General features: G+C 49.4%; 1 protein-coding gene across 2 annotated transcripts in view; it reads left to right on the plus strand.

The window, feature by feature from the left end:
- ZNF395 (zinc finger protein 395) overlaps nucleotides 1–14703 on the plus strand; it is a 67264-nt gene that overhangs the window by 33058 nt on the left and 19503 nt on the right. For both annotated transcript variants that reach the window (XM_083494511.1, XM_083494512.1), the window contains exons 2-4: nucleotides 5471–5717; nucleotides 9379–9683; nucleotides 14218–14333. In XM_083494511.1, coding sequence (XP_083350637.1) covers nucleotides 5481–5717; nucleotides 9379–9683; nucleotides 14218–14333 — 658 coding nt within the window. In that variant the 5' untranslated portion in view covers nucleotides 5471–5480. The remainder of the gene's footprint in view (nucleotides 1–5470; nucleotides 5718–9378; nucleotides 9684–14217; nucleotides 14334–14703) is intronic.

Consider the following 14703-nt stretch of genomic DNA (forward strand, 5'->3'; position numbering starts at 1 on the left):
TTAGCTCGAGAAGACCTTTGCCAACAAAGGTCCGTATAGTAAAAGCTATGGTTTTCCCAGTAGTGAAGTATGGAAGTGAGAGCTGGACCATCAAGAAGGCTGATCGCCGAAGAATTGATGCTTTTGAATTATGGTGCAGGAGGAGACTCTGGAGAGTCCCATGGACTGCAAGAAGATCAAATCTATCCATTCTGAAGGAAATCAGCCCTGAGTGCTCACTGGAAGGACAGATCCTGAAGCTGAGGCTCAGAGACTTTGGCCACCTCATGAGAAGAGAAGACTCCCTGGAAAAGACCCTGATGTTGGGGAAGATGGAGGGCACAAGGAGAAGGGGATGACAGAGGACGAGATGGTGGGACAGTGTTCTCGAAGCTACCAGCATGAGTTTGACCAAACTGGGGGAGGCAGTGGAAGACAGGAATGCCTGGCGTGCTCTGGTCCAGGGGATCACGAAGAGTCGGGCACGACTAAATGACTAAACAACAACAACAACAGCTCGAGAAGAGGACCCAAACCAACGGATTCAAATTACAAGAAAGGAGATTCCAGCTAACCCTTATGAACAGGCATAGGCAAACTCGGCCCTCCAGATGTTTTGGGACTACAACTCCCATCATTCCTGACCACTGGTCCTGTTAGCTAGGGATGATGGGAGTTGTAGTCCCAAAACAGCTGGAGGGCCGAGTTTGCCTATGCCTGCTTATGAAGAACTTTCAGACGGTAAGAGCAGTTTTGGCAGTGGAACGGACCCCCTGGAAAGTTGTGACTCCCCTCCATTTCCTGACCTGCCTCACAGAGTTGTTCTGGGGATTAAAAGAATCATCGTTACCGATTTGAGCTTTGAAGAAAAGGTGGAATATAAATGCAGTAGGTCGATAAAATAAACCCAGGTGTGAGGTAGCGACTGCAGCAGGATTTCACCCATAGCATCCATAAAATGGGCATTTTGTCTTGTTTCATGGAGTCGATTTCAGACTGAAGAGTAGCTTGGATTTGCATGCATGGCTATTAAAAGGCCTTTCTGCATCGTCAGAATTCAGTGGCCTAAAATTATCTTTGGAAGATTTTTTCGCCCGCTCCGTCTGGAAGCCCAGGCGGCTAAGAACAGCTCCTTACTCAGCGAAGCAGCAATGCTGTAAGACAGGCCCAGACTGATCCCATTTCGCAGATGAGGGCATGTCCGCCATGGAGTAGAGGCTGCTCAGAGCATATGAGATATTTTTAACTGGTTTACTGGAATTATTTATATCCTGCCTTCCTAGAGGTATTGTTGAGCCAAGATCTGAACCCTGGACTTGCCAAGTCCCAGTCCTGCGTCCTAACTTGGCTTTCTCTTTGAGCAGGCCAGAATGCTCATCCCTGGCTGTGATGGCTGGTGAGCAGGGTCTGTCCAACCCCTTAGACCAGTGGTGGCCAAACTCGTCCCTCCAGATGTTTTGGGACTACATTTCTCATCATCCCTGACCACTGATTCTGTTAGCTAGGGATGATGGGAGTTGTAGTCCCAAATGCAATGGCAGGACCCCCCCCCCCAGTGTTTGCAGAGGGGTGCATGTATGGCGATCGGAAGGTCGGCGGTTCGAATCCCCGCTACGGGGTGAACTCCCGTTGTTTGGTCCCAGCTCCTGCCTACCTAGCAGTTCGAAAGCACGTCAAAGTGCAAGTAGGTAAATAGGTACTGCTCTGGCGGGAAGGTAAATGGCGTTTCTGTGCGCTGTACTGGTTCGCCAGAAGCGGCATAGTCATGCTGGCCACATGACCCGGAAGCTGTACGCCGGCTCCCTCGGCCAGTAAAGCGAGATGAGCGCCACAACCCCAGAGTCGGTCACAACTGGACCTAATGGTCAGGGGTCCCTCTACCTTTAAATAAGTGCTTATAGAAATGCAAAGAATATGGAAAGTTATGTGGAAGTCAGAAAGAGGGAGGGAAGGAGGTTGATGCTCTTACAGAGTAATATATTAAGTCACAGAATTATGTAATAAAATTTGAATAAGATTTAGTGGAAAACTCAATAAAAATTAGTTTAAAAAAGAAGAAGAGAGAATGGAGGTTTGGTGGTCCCCTGTATGGTGCCCGTCCCTGGTGCCAACCCCGAGCCTGGCATTCTGCACATGCCCAGAAGACATGTTCTCCGCTGCAGATTCCAGAGGTGAGCTCGGGCTTCTTCTGGGAACCCTGCTTGCCCAGCGGTGAGCTGCAAGCTTCTTTCAATACAGGCGGAATGGTTGCCGAATTTTGGAAGCTCAAACTTCTGTTTACACAGCCGAGGCTCATCCGGTTGTTGAAAAAGCCATCCCTCCGCTTCTCGGCTGCCGCTTCCTGCCAGCGCTGTCCCTGGGGGGCGAGGGGGAGACGGACGCGTGGGCACCGGCGTTGCTTGCCTGCCATCCTCCCGGCTTGTTTTGCTTTTTAAAAAAACTCCCCTGGTCAAATGCAAAATAAATGAATATCTCTACTATACTTGGCTGCACAAACACTCGCCGCACAAGGAAGCTCTCTTTTCTCTCCTGCCTCTCTGCCACCGCTCCCAAGACACCCCAGCCTTGGTCAAACCGCATCGAAAGCAGCTTCTAGTGGGAAGACGATTGTCGTTTGAGAGGCCCCTGCGTTTGGGACTGGGGGGCAGGTCTCCCTGGTGCCTCTATTTGGGCTGGCTCAGCCTCCCTGCTCTGTATTTTTAGACATCGTGCGCGGCAGCCAGCACGCAGCTTGTTTCAGAGCTTTTCATAGAACAGAACCGTGGAATTGTCAGGTTGGAAGGGACCCCGTGGGGGCATCTAGTCCAACCCCCTGCGGTGCTTCGACGAATCGAATTCCAGAGGCAATGAAACGTTTCATAGAAACACAGAATTGTAGAGGAACCTTGAGGGTTGTGCAGTCCCACCCCTTCAGAGCGGGGATCATGCCCACAACCATTCCTGTATTAATGTTTTAATTAGATTTTCCACAGTGATAACACAAACCACAAAGCAAAATGATAAACAAAAAGAGAAAAAGAAAAAAGAAGAAAGAAAGAAAGAAAAAAGGCGCGGGGGGGCAATAAACAGATAAACAATAACAACAAACTTGATTCTTCACAAATCCAACCTTTTAAACATCTTGGTTGACTTTCTCAAATCCCTCCCTTCTGAGTTTCCTTGTAATTAAAAGTAACAGCTTTCCAATATCATTATTAAGCTAAAACAATTTCCAATTATAGTCCATCTTATTCACTTTTCTTTACATTCTAAATCCCATCTATTTAATTACACAGCCATCCCTGGGTGGGCTCGAACCACCAGCCTTCTGGTCAGTAGCCAGATGCATGGACCCATTGCGCCACGGCCACCTGTATGTGGTGTTTTTGGAGTTCCCACAAAAGATGGCCTCATGCAAGGTGGCCCAGTCGGACCTGTAGAGCTCAGTCTGTTGGGAAGTTGTTACTTACTAGACCCAGAAACTCCAGCGGGTGCAGAATGCCGCAGCGAGGCTCCTTACGGAGTCCTTGCCACGGGATCACATTCATCCAGTGCTTTACCAACTTCACTGGCTCCCGGCGGAGTACAGGGTCAGGTTTAAGGTGCTGGTTTTGACCTTTAAAGCCCTACGCAGCCTAGGACCCACGTACCTGCGGGACCGCCACTTCTGGTATGCCCCGCGGAGGACCTTAAGGTCCACAAATGACAACACTTTGGAGGTCCCAAGGTGGTTAGATTGGTCTCAACTAGGACCAGGGCCTTTTCAGTACTGGCCCCGACTTGGTGGAATGCTCTGTCACAAGAGACTAGGGCCCTGTGGGACTTGACATCTTTCCGCAGGGCCTGCAAGACAGAGCTGTTCCTCCTGGCCTTTGGTTTGGACTCAGTCTGACCCTTCTGTTTCCCTCCCCTTACGGTTTTGATTTACTTTTAAAATGAGGCTGCATTTTAAATTGTGTTTTAACCTGCATTTTAAATTGTTTTCCCCCCTATAATTGTAATTTTACTGGTATTAGCTGCCCTTAGCCTGGCTCTGGCCGGGGAGGGTGGGGTATAAATAAAATTATTTTTATTATTTATTGAATTTGCATTCCACCCTTCTTTCATAGATTTCAGGGCGGTTCACAATGCAAGGTGGAAAACGCGACATATGTAATAAAAACAAGAACACAAAACAAACCACATTTGTACTCCTGCCTTCTTTTCGGTGGGGTTTGTGCAGGCGACACTTCCTGACGTTGCAGGCTTGCAACGGCACAGCAACCCCCTTTCTGCTTCCCCTGCGGTTCCAAAACACGCAGTTTTCCACCCGTATTTCATCACAGCTTCCTAGTTAGCTGCCTTTCGCTGGGTCAGAGCTATTGGTCCATCTGGCTCAATACCGGCAGCAGTGGCTCTCCAGGGATCTAGTCAGGGATCTCTCCCAGTTCTATTGGGAGTTGCTGGCAATTGAACTGGGGTTTCTCTCTGCATACAGAGGAGATGCTCTGCATCTACCAATATTTTCCATCGTGCAAAGGAGTGCTGTTCTAACTCTGCTTGAAGGCCTGGCTTGTGCTTTTGAGAATTGTGGCCCTGGGGGGGGGGGCGTTTCTGGAGGTCAAGGCAGAACCTTTGTATTTTGCATTGCCTTACTCCATCAAAGCCCATTCGGCCGCTTTGTGCATTGCAGGAGGTTCGACTAGATGACCCTCTCAGGGGTCCCTCCCAACACTACAAATCTGTGATTGGCAGAACCGGCACAGTTACAGGTTCCACGTTTCGTAGAATCATAGAACGGTGGAGTCGGAAGGGACCCCTGGAGGTCATCCATTCCAACCCCCTGGAATGCAGGCATCTCAGCTAAAGCATCCAGGACAGATGGCCATCCGAGCTCTGCTTAAAAAGCTCCAAGGAAGGAGAGCCCACCACCTTACAAGGAAAACTGTTTCACTGTTTAGACGAAATCTCCCTTTTTGTAACTTGAATCCGTTTCCGGGTGGCAGAATCAGTACTCTGGAACTCCCTGCCACTTGACACCAGGGAAGCGCCTTTACTATAGTCTTCTCGATGCCTGCTGATAAAATAGTTGTTCAGAGAAGCACATGTGAAGAATGTGGATGTGTGTTTTAATCTGCTTTCAGTCCGTTGCTGAGATTATATTTTTGAATGTTTTGAAGCGTCGTTTTTACTGATACGGCGGACGCTCGGGTTGCGAACGTGATCTGTGTGGGATGCACATTCGCAACCTGCTGCGTTCGCAACCTGCACTTGCGCATGCGCGACTGCTGAAACCCGGAAGTAGCCCGTTCTGGCACTTCCGGGTTTCGGCGGTCCGCAACCCAAAAAACCGCAACCTGAAGCGGCTGTAACCCGAGGTATGACTGTCGTTTTACAGTGTTGTTCTCTTTGTAAGCCTCTTTGAGTTTTGTTTGTTTTACAACCGAGAGGTGGATAAATTTTATGGAGAAAACAAATACGGAAATGCAATCTCCCGTGACCTAACCTCTGCTGCCCCTTTTTCTCTCTGCAGCGGGTCCAAGATGGCGAGTGTTCTCTCCAGGAGGCTGGGGAAGCGGTCCCTGCTGGGCGCCCGAATTTCTGCTCCCCCCTTGCTGGGAGAAGGGGTGCTGATGATGGCCCAGCTCCCTCCCTTGCAGACAGAGCACCCCAAAGAGTCTCCTCGCCTGGCTTCGTGCGAAGACGTCCGCTTCAAGGAACCTGTCGCAGACTCTGGCGGTCAAGGCCAGAACTGGCCACTCCTGCAACCAGGCCAAAAGGTAACCGAACCAATCTGTTCTGTTGGGTGTGGTAGCATGCAAAAGGGGTTCTAGTCCTTGTCAATATCTCAAATTATGCATGATTTCCCTCTATTACAGCTATATTCCAGAGTGAGCAATTTGATGTTTTAAGGTGTTGTATACAGCTTTGATTTTTCTTCTTCTTTAAAATGTAAAGCGTTATATAAATGCAGTGCTTTTTTTCCTTAAAGAAATGTTTGGGGGTACTCTCATTTTCCTACTCATATTGAAATACTGCCCTTCAACAAGGCCAAACTTCGATTCACAAAATGTATAGGGGTATGTGCTCCCCTGCGTCCCCCCAGAAAGAAAGCACTGTATAAATGAATTTTTTAAACATAAGGTCATTCCCACCAGTTATGCATAAACGAAGCATAGTTGCCTTTGATAAGACATCATCATCATCATCATCAATCTTTATTACGGTCCAGAGACCCAACAAATCATTACAAAGCAATACACAATTCATATAGCCTACCTCCAGGTTAAACAAGCATTTTGTTCAGAATATAGGGATTATTTGTTCTTGCAACCACCGATAAAAACTTTGCCACTGCTAATGTTCTAGCATTTGTCTGGTCTTCCAATAGGAACCTGACATAGTGAGCCTCTGATTTTCCTGGGAAAGGTACCAGCAAGGGTAATATCAGTTCAGCCCTGGCTTGCTCATATTTTGCACAGTGCAACAAAATAAGTTTTATGGAATCTATGTCTTGAGCACACGAGCAAAGTCTGTTCTGGTAGGGAACTCCTCTCAACCTGCCATCCAACACTGCAGAAGGAAAGACGCTTAGTCTGGCTTTGGTGAAAAGCCTTCGATAGTTTGGTACTGTCAGGTTTTTAATGTAAGATGTTAACTTAAAGACATGCCCATATTGTACTCCTACTGCCAACGGACTACAGACTGCGTGTGATCAAGATCGCAAGTCACTGTGTGCATTATCCCATAATCTTTGCTGTAACATAAGACATAACTGTCCAGGTATCCTTTAACTTGTTTACTTTTTTACCTGTGGTTGGCCACTTTGCGAACAGGATGCTGGCCTAGATGGGCTCTTGGCCTGATCCAGTAGGCTTTTAGGATTTTACATGCAGATGCTACTCTGAGCCACCGAGTCTGGTTCCCAGCTAATCTATCCTCCCAACAGAGTGCTGTTTTATCTCTCATTTTCTGCTGCCCATTCCATGCCGGCTTGTACATTACAGCACCTTCAGTCTTTCCATAGGGTAACCGGAGTTCTCTATAAATAGCTCCCAGGAATAACTAACACAAGTGGGCCCATCTCTGCACAGATACAATTACATACGTAAAAATAGACTTTGGGAATTAAGGCAGTGGCTCTGTGTCCAATTAGGTCACTGTGGAGAGGGGAAACCCATCTAGGCCGCGGATATCAGGTCTCCCAGATGAGCTTGTCCCAGCTGGATAAATGGGTCGTAGAATCGTAGAACTGTAGATTTGGAAGGGACCCCAAGGGACATCTAGTCCAACCCCCTGAGATGCAGGAATCTCAAACACAAAAGTGTCTGCTTAGAATAGAATAGAATTTATTATTTATACCCCGCCCATCTGGCTGGGTTTCCCCAGCCACTCTGGGCGGCTTCCAACAGAGTATTAAAATACAGTGGTCTGTTAAACATTAAAAGCTTCCCTAAACAGGGCTGCATTCAGATGTCTTCTAAAAGTCTGATAGTTGTTGTTCTCTTTGACATCTGGTGGGAGGGCGTTCCACAGGGCGGGTGCCACTACTGAGAAGGCCCTCTGCCTGGTTCCCTGTAACTTGGCTTCTCGCAGGGAGGGAACCGGCAGGGAACCGGCAGGGAACCTCAGCGTCCGGGCAGATTAATGGGGGTGGAGATGCTCCTTCAGGTATACAGGACCTGCTTGTTAGGATTTCAGTCTCGTTTTAAATGCATTTGTGGTTTCAATCATCTTCGGTGTGAATTGCGTTGAGACGGTTCTTTGGAAGTCAATGAATCCAACAAATTGCGGGAATAATAACACAGCCTTTGCTAGTCAAACACCCTCTTCACTCCTGCTAGGCTGAAGGTGCAATTGTCTACAGGACACTGAGAGGGTAGCTCAGTTGGTAGAGACCACGAGGCTCTTGATCTCAAGGTCGTGGGTTCGAAACTCCATGTTGGGCTAAAGATTCCTGCACTGCAAGTGATCCTTGTGATCCTTTGCAAAGCTATGATTCTGTGACACAATGGGGCCTATTTTCAGGGGTTTAGTACCGTATTTTTCGCCCCATAGGACGCATCAGGTTTTTTTGGGGGGAAATAAAGGGAAAAAAATTTATTCCCCCCCCCCAGGCGCTTGTGGGGCAGGCAGCGGGAAGAAGCGCTCTTCTCCCCGCCGCCCGCCTTGAGATCAGGTCCGAGGACAGCCTGAAGACGCGCTGCGTCTCCCTGCTGTCCCCGGAGTGGTGGGGCAGGCAGCGGGGAGAAGTGCTCTTCTCCCCGCCGCCCGCCTTGAGATCAGGTCCGGGGACAGCAGGGAGACGCGCTGTGTCTCCCTGCTGTCCCCGGAGTGGTGGGGCAGGCAGTGGGGAGGAGCGCTCCTCTTCCCGCCATCAGCCTCCAAACCACTTCGGGAGACAGCGGGATGGTGGCGTTCCGCCTCCCTCTGTCCCCCGACCTTGTGGGGCTGGCGCTGGGGCTCTCCTGAAGCCTGGAGAGCGAGAGGGGTCGGTGCGCACCAACCCCTCTCGCTCTCCAGGCTTCAGTGAAAGCCTACATTCGCCCCATAGGACGCACCCACATTTCCCCTTCATTTTTGGAGGGGAAAAAGTGCGTCCTATAGGGCGAAAAATACGGTATATTTTATTTCTCAGATTTGCATGCTGCCCTTCAAACTTAAATCTCAGGGTGGTTTGCAACTTGAAAACCCAAGGCATGAAGAAGTATGGCAAGGGAAATTGATGGACTATGTAGAACTGGCAAAATTGACACGTAAACTACAGGACAAGGATAACTGTGACTTTAAAGATGAATGGGAACCTTTTACAAAATACTTAAAGACGCAACAAAGTGAATTGGACTCCTTGGCAGGTTTTGATTAAACACTCACAAACTTTTTACAGTGGTACCTCGGGTTACAAACGCTTCAGGTTACATACGTTTCAGGTTACCGACTCTGCTAACCCAGAAATATTACCTCGGGTTAAGAACTTTGCTTCAGGATGAGAACAGAAATTGTGCTCCGGTGGTGCGGCGGCAGCAGGAAACCCCATTAGCTAAAGTGGTGCTTCAGGTTAAGAACAGTTTCAGGTTAAGAACAGACCTCCGGAACGAATTAAGTACTTAACCTGAGGTACCGCTGTATTGATAACAACCAGTTAGACAAATTAAGGATCTATACAAATCTGTAACAGGCAGAGAATAGCGTTTACAGAGAAACCAGAGATTGCAACTGAGAGAAGTCAGGGTGGGGTGGGGAGGGTGGGTTGTTTTATGAGAGGGGGGGGGAAATTAAGGATGATATGTGTTTAAGATAATGTGTTTTGTTTAAATTGCTAATAAAAAATTATAAGAAAAGAGAAGAAAACCCAAGGCATAATAATACACGCTGGGCTTGGGGGTTTGAGCCTGAAATGGCTGCCGTGACGCTAGAGCACCTTTCCTCCTCCCTTTATAGGTCTATGTCTTCTACAAAGGGCAAGAAGCCCCTGGCTTGGTGGAACACCACGACCTCCTCAGCAACGAGGTGAAGGTGCTTCTTCTGGAGCAGGGCTTCTACGTCTGCCGGAAAGCCGAGGAAGTGAGACTGGCTAACATCCAGGCCTTGCCTCTCCCAGCCCTGGAGATGGACCTCGGAGCTCCGGCCACGACGGGCTACGACGCCGTCCCAGTGGCCATGGACCACGGACCGACCACGGAGGCGGCGGCTGTGGCAGCACCTGGACCCAGGTCGGTCTCACGGAGCATTGACGTGCCAAAAAGGTGAGTCCCGGTTGCTTTGCTCGTGGCTGCGTAATACTTATTTCCTTACGACGTGGATCGAGTGTCTTGTAGCACCAAAATGGTGGCCCCCAGATGCATAGCTGTCAACTTACAGATTTGAAAATAAGGGACCAGCAGCCTCAAAAATAAGGGACCAGCAGCCAAAATAAGGGATTTTAGTCAGCCAGCTGAAATACGAAGTTAAAAGGGACGAGGTAATTTTGGAGAGCAGCGCCGGTTTTTAGCCCTTCGTTTCCAGGGGTTGCTGCTCAAGACACCAGCCGATGAAACACTGCAATTAAAGAACTACAAGCAGCAACCACTTTTCACGCAAAACGAAGTCCAAGCTACGAAGATGCTGCTGCAGTTCTGTATCTTTTCTCTCGTGCTCCATCTGCAGCTCTCATTTCCATCAGGCGGGGCGGGAGGAAGGGGGGGGGAGAGCACCCGAAGTAAACCCACAGATCAGACCATCTATGCTAGTCTCCCACTACAGATCTATGGGAGAAGCGCTTGCGGTCCTTTCTCCGCTTTCCTCCTCTACGGTTAGCCCTTGGAACACCTGCCTGCGCCTCTGCCTCCTCCTCCTCTCTCTGAACTGCTTTGTCTATGGTTGCACTCGCTCTCCTCTCAAGGCCCCTCAGCAATTCATAGGCCGCGCCAAGCTGCCCATCTCATCTGGGTCCTTCGGCAACGCAGCCGCAATACGTCCTAGCGAGAGCGGCGGCGGCGGGCAGAGGCTCTCAGGAGGAGGATGGCGTCAGAAGGGCCCAAGGCTCCCGCCAGTCCCGGCGGGGAGGGGCTCCCGGGGGCCAAGGCTGGCAAGAGGAGGCCGGAGGGGGGTGGGCCAGGCAGCCAAGCAACACAGTTGGAGCCTCCCTCCTCCCTGGCCGGCAGGGAGGGAGGGAGAAGAGCTGCTTCCTTTGAAACCCGGGAAATTTGAGGGACACTCATCAGTAAGGGACAGCAGCGGGACACGGTGCTGGGATAAAGGAGTTTCCCACCAAATAAGGGACAGTTGACAGCTATGCCCAGGTGTTTTTTTCCAGCTTCCTTTGGTTTCCAGAGCAGCTTGCAGGGATAAGACCTCCTTAAAAACATGGACCGCCATTGTTAAAACAGCTGCAAACGGCTGCCCACTTCCTCACTGGAGCTCTTGCCTTTCAAAGGTGTTGGGGTGGCACTGCTGTGCCTTGTTAAACTGGGGTGCAAGTTGGGAGGTTCCTAAAAGGTGTCAAGTCCCCCCCCCCCCCGTGATGCACAAAATCTGTTACAGCATCCAACATCAAGCATGTGGTTGGAGGATGGATGGCGGTTGGAGGATGGATGGCTTCTAACAGGTTGAGGTTGAATCCTGACAAGACAGAAGTACTGTTTTTGGGGGACAGGGGACGGGCAGGTGTGGGGGACTCCCTGGTCCTGAATGGGGTAACTGTGCCCCTGAAGGACCAGGTGCGCAGCCTGGGAGTCATTTTGGACTCACAGCTGTCCATGGAGGCACAGGTTAATTCTGTGTCCAGGGCAGCTGTCTACCAGCTCCATCTGGTACGCAGGATGAGACCCTATCTGCCCACGGACTGTCTCACCAGAGTGGTGCATGCTCTGGTTATCTCCTGCTTGGACTACTGCAATGCGCTCTACGTGGGGCTACCTTTGAAGGTGACTCGGAAACTACAACTAATCCAGAATGCGGCAGCTAGACTGGTGACTGGGAGCGGCCACCGAGACCACATAACACCAGTCTTGAAAAACCTACATTGGCTCCCAGTACGTTTCCAAGCACAATTCAAAGTGTTGGTGCTGACCTTGAAAGCCCTAAACGGCCTCGGTCCAGTATACCTGAAGGAGCGTCTCCACCTCCATCGTTCTGCCCAGACGCTGAGGTCCGGTTCTGAGGGCCTTCTGGCGGTTTCCTCACTGTGAGAAGCCAAGTTATAGGGAACCAGGCAGAGGGCCTTCTCGGTAGTGGCGCCCGCCCTGTGGAACGCCCTCCCATCAGATGTGAAGGAAATAAGCAGCTATCTTATCTTTAAAAGACATCTGAAGGCAGCCCTGTTTAGGGAAGTTTTTAATGCTTGATACTGTATTGTTTTAACACTAGATTGGAAGCCGCCCAGAGTGGCTGGGGAAACTCAGCCAGATGGGCGGGGTATAAATAATTTATTATTATTATTATTATTATTATTATTATTATTATTATTATTATTATGTCAAATAGTTCTTTGTGATGTTCAGTCTCCCTTTTCTTGTAATTCCAACCTGTTCTGGTCTTCCCCCAGAATTTGCATAGCAATAGTAAACAATACATCGTCCAGGACCACTATGAGGGGCAGAGCGCGATGGCGACTTCGCCCAGTGGTATATTGGGGTGTGTGTGTGTGTGTGAAACAGCCGTGTGCTCCTCAGCAGAGCAGCTTAAAGAACACCCCCCCCCAGCTCATATGATCAAGAGGCAGTGTAGGGTCTCTGTTGAACCAATGAAGCCCGATGTTTTGACTCTGCAAGGCAACTTCCCGTGTTCCTAAACCGGACAGCAGTTTTCAGGGTCTGGGGAGGGGCCCCATCCTGCTTCCAGACACTCCTTTTCATTGCAGATGGTGGTGACCGAACTTGGCACCTTCCTTAGTAACCCCCCCCCCCTTGCCTACCTCTGAGTTGCAGCCCATCCGCGTTAAAACAGACCAAGGGATTACATGGCAGCGCAAGCTGGAAATCCTAAGGAAAGCTTTCTTAACTCCTGGATGCAACTAATGCTTAATTTTAAAAAAAAGGGGGGGGGGAAGCGAAATGCTTTCTCTCCTGACTCCAGGTACGTGATGTTCTCCAGATCTGCTCTCGGGGGCTGTTTGGACTCGCCGCTTAAATAATTCATTCTGTTAAAAGCGCCTCTTATAGATCTCTCTTCCTGGAGAAGCGGGCGAGGCGAGTTCAGCTTTCCGTGCAGATTTGGGGGGGAAGAGGCCTGGACTTTCCTTGACCCCCGTGCCAGTTTCAAAGCTGCCTTCTTTTTAAACGCCTGCTGAAACCCAACCAATTAAATGTCCTTTTTGAAACCCTCCATTCATTGCTGCCTCGTTGAGTCGACGCTTGCCGTCGTTTCATGACACCATCCTGAAATGCCTTCATAGGATCAAGGCGTAGAGCGATTCTTCCTCTGTGGTTCTTGCATTTCATTGGGGGGAACCTTCCAGTTCAACAATTCTGGTTAGAAGGGACCCAAGGGTCATCTAGCCCAACCCCCTTGTTGATTGGTTCAGTGGTTAGCACCTGTCTGTCTCGGGAGACAATGGAGGAATACGCTTTTTTGGGGGGTCAAACTGTTGGAAGATTCTTTTTTCCCCCTGGTGCAGAAATTCAACCAGCTTGTCGAGCGATACTCTGAGCTCCAAGCACCCATTGAAGCAAGCGAGGGACAGTGGCGGGTCAGTACTTTATAGACAAGGGACTGTCCGGCTCAAGGCAGGCAGTAGCTGACCAGCAAGACACAGTGATCTCTCCCACCTACGAAGGCAATCTGTGGCACGCCTGCAATGCAGGAATAGCAGCTAATAATAATAATAATAATAATAATAATAATAATAATAATAGTAATAATTTATTATTTATACCCCACCCATCTGGCTGGGTTTCCCCAGCCACTCTGGGCGGCTTCCAACAAAGTATTAAAATACAGTTGTCTGTTAAACATTAAAAACTAGCAGCTACATTCTATTCGGCAGCTAGACTGGTGCCTGGATGTAGCCACCGAGACCATATAACACTGGTCCTGAAAGACCTATACTGGCTTCCAGTACATTTCCGAGCACAATTCAAAGTGTTGGTGCTGACCTTTAAATCCCTAAACGGCCTCGGTCCAGTATACCTGAAGGAGCGTCTCCATCTCCATCATCCATCCTGGACACTGAGGTCCAGCGCCGAGGGCCTTCTGGCGGTTCCCTCGCTGCGAGAAGCCAAGTTACAGGGAACCAGGCAGAGGGCCTTCTCGGTGGTGGCACCTGCCCTGTGGAATGTCCTCCCACCAGTTATCAAAGAGAAAAATAACTACCAAACTTTCAGAAGACATCTAAAGGCAGCCCTGTTTAGGGAAGCTCTTAATGTTTAATAGGTTATTGTATTTTAGTGTTTTGTTGGAAGCTGCCCAGAGTGGCTGGGGGAACCAGCCAGATGGGCGGGGTATAAATTATTATTATTATTATTATTATTATTATTATTATTATTATTATTATATAAAAGCTTCCCTAAATAGGGCTGCCTTCAGATGTCTTCTAAAAGTTTAGTAGTAGTAGTTCTTCTCATTGACATCTGGTTTGAGGGCGTTCCACAGGGCAGGTGCCACTACTGAGAAGGCCCTCTGCCTGGTTCTCTGTAACTTGGCTGTTTGAAACAAATGCAAGCTGTTCAAAGTGTGATAGCAGGGCTCGAATCCTGGCGCCGTTTCTCCTGGGACGTGCTGGTTTGCCACCTTTTTTGTATGCATGGAAGTTGGCTTCATATTCAACCCCCCTCCACCCTGTTCTTTGGTCTCTCTTTGCAGGAAATCGGATGCTGCTGCTGTGGAGATGGACGAGATGATGGCAGCCATGGTGTTGACCAGCTTATCCTGCAGCCCCGTGGTCCAGAGCCCCCCGAATGGTGATGCTGGCATCCCAGGTGAGCTTGATGTGCTGAGATCGAATAGGAAGGACCCCGTGGCTCAGTGGGAAGGGACACAAGGTCCCAGGTTCGGTCCCAGGTGTGTCTCCAGGTAAGGCTGGCAAAGGCTTTCCATTTCCATTGTCGTTCTAGTCTCCCTGCTCCTCTGCAACAGAGCAATGGAAAGCAAATTTGCTCCTAATGCGTGACAGCCCTTCAAAAACAGGGTGAAATCATGGGAAGCCTTTGCCAGTCAGTTCAGATGTCCTGTTTCCTCCGTGGTCACAAAGCACTCAGACTCTCCTCTCGATGATTTAGCCGAAGGTTTTGTTCCACAAAACAGCATGTGACCTAAACATAGATCAGGTGATTGATTGATGGACTACTG

Source organism: Podarcis liolepis, assembly GCF_965112155.1.
Source record: "Podarcis liolepis genome assembly, chromosome: 3".
NCBI classification, from domain to species: Eukaryota; Metazoa; Chordata; class Lepidosauria; order Squamata; family Lacertidae; genus Podarcis; species Podarcis liolepis.